Source organism: Apis dorsata, unplaced genomic scaffold (genome assembly GCF_000469605.1).
Source record: "Apis dorsata unplaced genomic scaffold, Apis dorsata 1.3 scaffold_10, whole genome shotgun sequence".
Classification (NCBI taxonomy): domain Eukaryota; kingdom Metazoa; phylum Arthropoda; class Insecta; order Hymenoptera; family Apidae; genus Apis; species Apis dorsata.
Genome location: NW_006263313.1, coordinates 256,771 through 260,646, shown reverse-complemented (window position 1 = coordinate 260,646; position 3,876 = coordinate 256,771). Strand labels below are relative to the sequence as shown.

Genomic DNA, 3,876 nt, shown 5'->3' with positions numbered 1-3,876 from the left:
TATTATTATTATTATTATTATTATTATTATTATTATTATTATTATTATTATTATTATTACTTAAAATATGCATTAATATTATAGGTTACATTAATCTACGCAATTACAATTACAGTAATTGCTTAAAAAATCCTAACTGATATGATATAAATTAATTTTAGTTCAATTAAAAAAGAAATAATAAATAAATAGTAAATTATTTTTTATTACAAAAACTTGAATATTGAATTATTAAAATATTAAAAGCATGTCAAAGTACTTTTAATAATAATAGTTGATTTAATTATTTCGTAAATATATTTACGAAATATATTTGTACCAATTTGTGGATTTATGTACGTATATAAATATATTATATACATATTTAAGTATGCGAACATATAATGCAAAATCTTATTATTAAAAATACTATATATATTAAAATAATTATATCTGGACAAAAAAAAGTATTTTAAATAATATTTAAATAAAATATAATTTATCCCAGAAATAATATATTTTCGTCAAATATTAAAAATAACTTTACTATAAAAAAAGAAAACACAAAAATGTAGAATGTAAATATTATAAACTATTAATCATAATCAAATTATTAATATGAATGTAAATATTTATTTAACTCAAAATAATTCAATATAAAAAGGGTTAGTTATATTTTTTTCTTATTTTTTTTCAATGTTTGTAGAATTTAATTCAAAAATATTTACTTAATAATTATAAAAATATAATAAAAAACAACAACTGTGGTTATTTATGATAATCTGTTTGATATGCTACAGAACATTATAAAATATGCTTTGTTGGTATAATTTATATATAAATCTTTTGATACATTCCAACTTTTATCTTTAAATGAAATTAAAGATAATTAAAAAAATTGAAAAAAATTTTTTAGCAATATACTATTGAAAAACACTGGCATTCCTGTGTTAGAAATGAATTTAATTATCAATGATTATTGTTTTTAAAATTTAATAGAACTATTATAGAAATATATTAAGAGATATTTTTATGAAATATTATTATCATTAAAAATAACATTTTTTCGTCATTAAATCTCTTATATTAACAAGAGGATTTCAAAATTATATTATCAAAATACTTCAAAGAAAACGCAAGAATAATCATGTTGCAAAATATTGTTTACATATTTAACCAAAATGTATTATTGAAGTTCTAAAACATATATTTTTTTAGTATTCCTAAACACAGAAATACTCATAGATATTTTTATCTTTATCAAATATATTAAAATATTAATGATATATTTTTTCAAGAAACATGTCAAAAAAAAAAAAAAAATAGAACATACAGCATTAAATTTCTTCTTCATGTACCGATGTACTTATTACATTATTTTCATTTATTTGATTCTTAATCACAAGTATTTCATCTGTCTTTTTAGGTGTTCCTGACATTTTAATGTACATTTTGTTTGTTTCTTCTTTTTCTGAATCTAGCTTTTTATCAATATCTTCTTCTGATGATTTTTGCACATTGTTATTACTATTTAATATTTCTGACGAATTATTTTCCGAGGTTTTTCCTCGTCCTCTTTTTGTAGTAGCTATTGAAGATATAAATTCTTTATTTGTTTTCTTTTGTATTTCTTTAATTGTTTTTGTTACATCAGTATCATCTTCATTAGAACCAGCATCAGTATTACGATTAGCAGTTTTACCACGTATTTTAGTAACTTTCTTTGGTAATGTTTCTTTTTTCTTTACATTTCTTCCCTTTTTAGTTTGAATTGATTCTGTTTCTTCTGATTGATTATTTTGAATTTCTTGATTTTCATTATCACTAGTTTGCATTAATTCTGAAGATGATTCTTCTATTGCTTTTGATTCCCCATCATCTTTTGAAATATTTTCGGCATTAATTTCATTTTTACGGCCTCTTTTTTTTTTTGCTACTGTTATTTTTGTGGACTTATCATCAACTGATTTTTTATTTGTCTTTATAGATACTATAGATTCTTCAGTTTTATCATTATTTTCAGTCTCATTATTAATAGCAGCTTTACTTCTATTAGCACCTTTATTGGTACCTTTACCTTTTATTTCAGCATCTATATTAGTTTGTTTCTTTATTATTTTTGCTTTAGGATTACTATCCTTTGATATTATTTCAATATTTGCTGACTTTTTTTTAACAGTTGGTGCTTCTAAATTTTCAATATTCTCATTGACAGCTTCTTTTTTTGCTTTTCCCTTTGATTTTCCTCTAGCTAAAATAAAAATATAATTATTATATATATAAATAAATAAATATAAATTATATACATATTTATTACATTATTATATTAACATGTATTAATATATTATATTATAATTCCTCATATACATATATTTATAAAGGAACTTTTATAAAGATTTTTATTTATCATATATATTCTAAATAATTTAATGTAAAATTAAAATTGTATGTAATATAAAATTTATATACTTAAAAATAAAAAATTTTTTTATATGATTGGTACATATTTAAAGAATTTGTCCAAAATTTATTATTGTATAATCATCATGTTACATTAAAAATCAAATAAGTAGCAAAATATTGATAAAGAAAGCGTTTATGTTTTCGTAAATTATTATTTGTTAAATACAAACAGTAATATTAAAACTCATAAAAAAATTTTAAATACGTACGTTCTTCATCCACATCTATTCCCGCCTTTTTTATCGTAGCTTTGGTACGTGTCTTTTTTATTTCAATTTCTTCAGTATTTTTCGCAATATCTATATTCACAGGACTTGCATTAAGTTTTTCTTCTATTTCTTTATTCTTCTTTACCATAGACTTGACTTTAGAGTTCGTTTTTGCGGAAGCATTTTTAGTAATCGATGATGTCTTAGTTTTTGTTTTTGTGTTTTTAGTTGTAGTTGAACTCGTATCTGTGGTTTCTATTTGCTCGATTTTTGTAGATTTCGCAGCTCTTGGCAGTCTAATTTGCCTCTCTTCATCATTTTTATTCACACTTTTTGCAACGGCTTTTCTTCTTTTCGGAGGCGACACATCGCCGGCTTCCGCTGCTCTGTCTACAACCTCTGTATCTGAATGTTTTGCAGCTTTACGGGGTGCCATATCATTCCACGATTTCAAGAATTATCTAAAAACAAATTTTATACAGCTTTATTATATTTTAAACATACAATAAGTTTTAAAGACGATAAATGATTCATTACATCAACCGATTACTTACCGGTGTACAACGTGCATTAACGTGTCCGTTGCATTAACTGGTGTTCGCAAGTTACATGACTAACATAGTAGCAGATCGGCAGCTTCAAGTTTGGAATAGATTTGATAATCGACAATCGATTTTTGGATTGACAAATGGCGTCAGAATATCAACGAATCAAATTTTCAACAACTGAAATTTCTAAATATATGCAATTATATCTTACAAAACTTTATAATTAAGTAAATAAATTATTTTATAAAATTTTTTTATATCACTTAAGAATCGAGCCTAAGGACTTACAGTTTTACATGCTTTTAATTAATTCAAAATTCTAGTAATTATAGTGTAAGATATTTTATTTTAATATAAAATTAAATAATTTTAATTTTTTATCAATGTCTTTTATATAATTAAATATTGTATAATATTTTTCAGGATATTTATATAATTAATTAATACTTCAAGTCAGAAACATTCGCTGTATTATGAAAGGTATAGAACATTCGTATTTTTTAATTTATTTTATTTAATTCTAAATAAATTTTCTTTTAATATTTATATTGACAGTACTATAATTTAATATTACAAATTAAAATTTATTTTAAAAATATTTTCTATATACAACATTATATTATAATATAATTTCAAATAATATATAAAAGAATGAAATTTTATACATTATTTTTAAT

General features: G+C 21.4%; 1 protein-coding gene across 1 annotated transcript; it reads right to left on the bottom strand.

Annotated features, from left to right (window-relative positions):
- Positions 1-793: 793 nt before the first annotated feature.
- On the bottom strand, positions 794-3,357 carry LOC102678998 (myb-like protein X). The gene is made up of 3 exons (XM_006607677.2): positions 3,206-3,357; positions 2,652-3,112; positions 794-2,230 (listed from the first exon to the last, which is right to left on the bottom strand). The coding sequence occupies exons 2-3, from the start codon at positions 3,085-3,087 to the stop codon at positions 1,317-1,319; spliced, it is 1,350 nt and encodes a 449-aa protein (XP_006607740.1). The 5' UTR covers positions 3,088-3,112; positions 3,206-3,357; the 3' UTR covers positions 794-1,316.
- Positions 3,358-3,876: the final 519 nt, after the last annotated feature.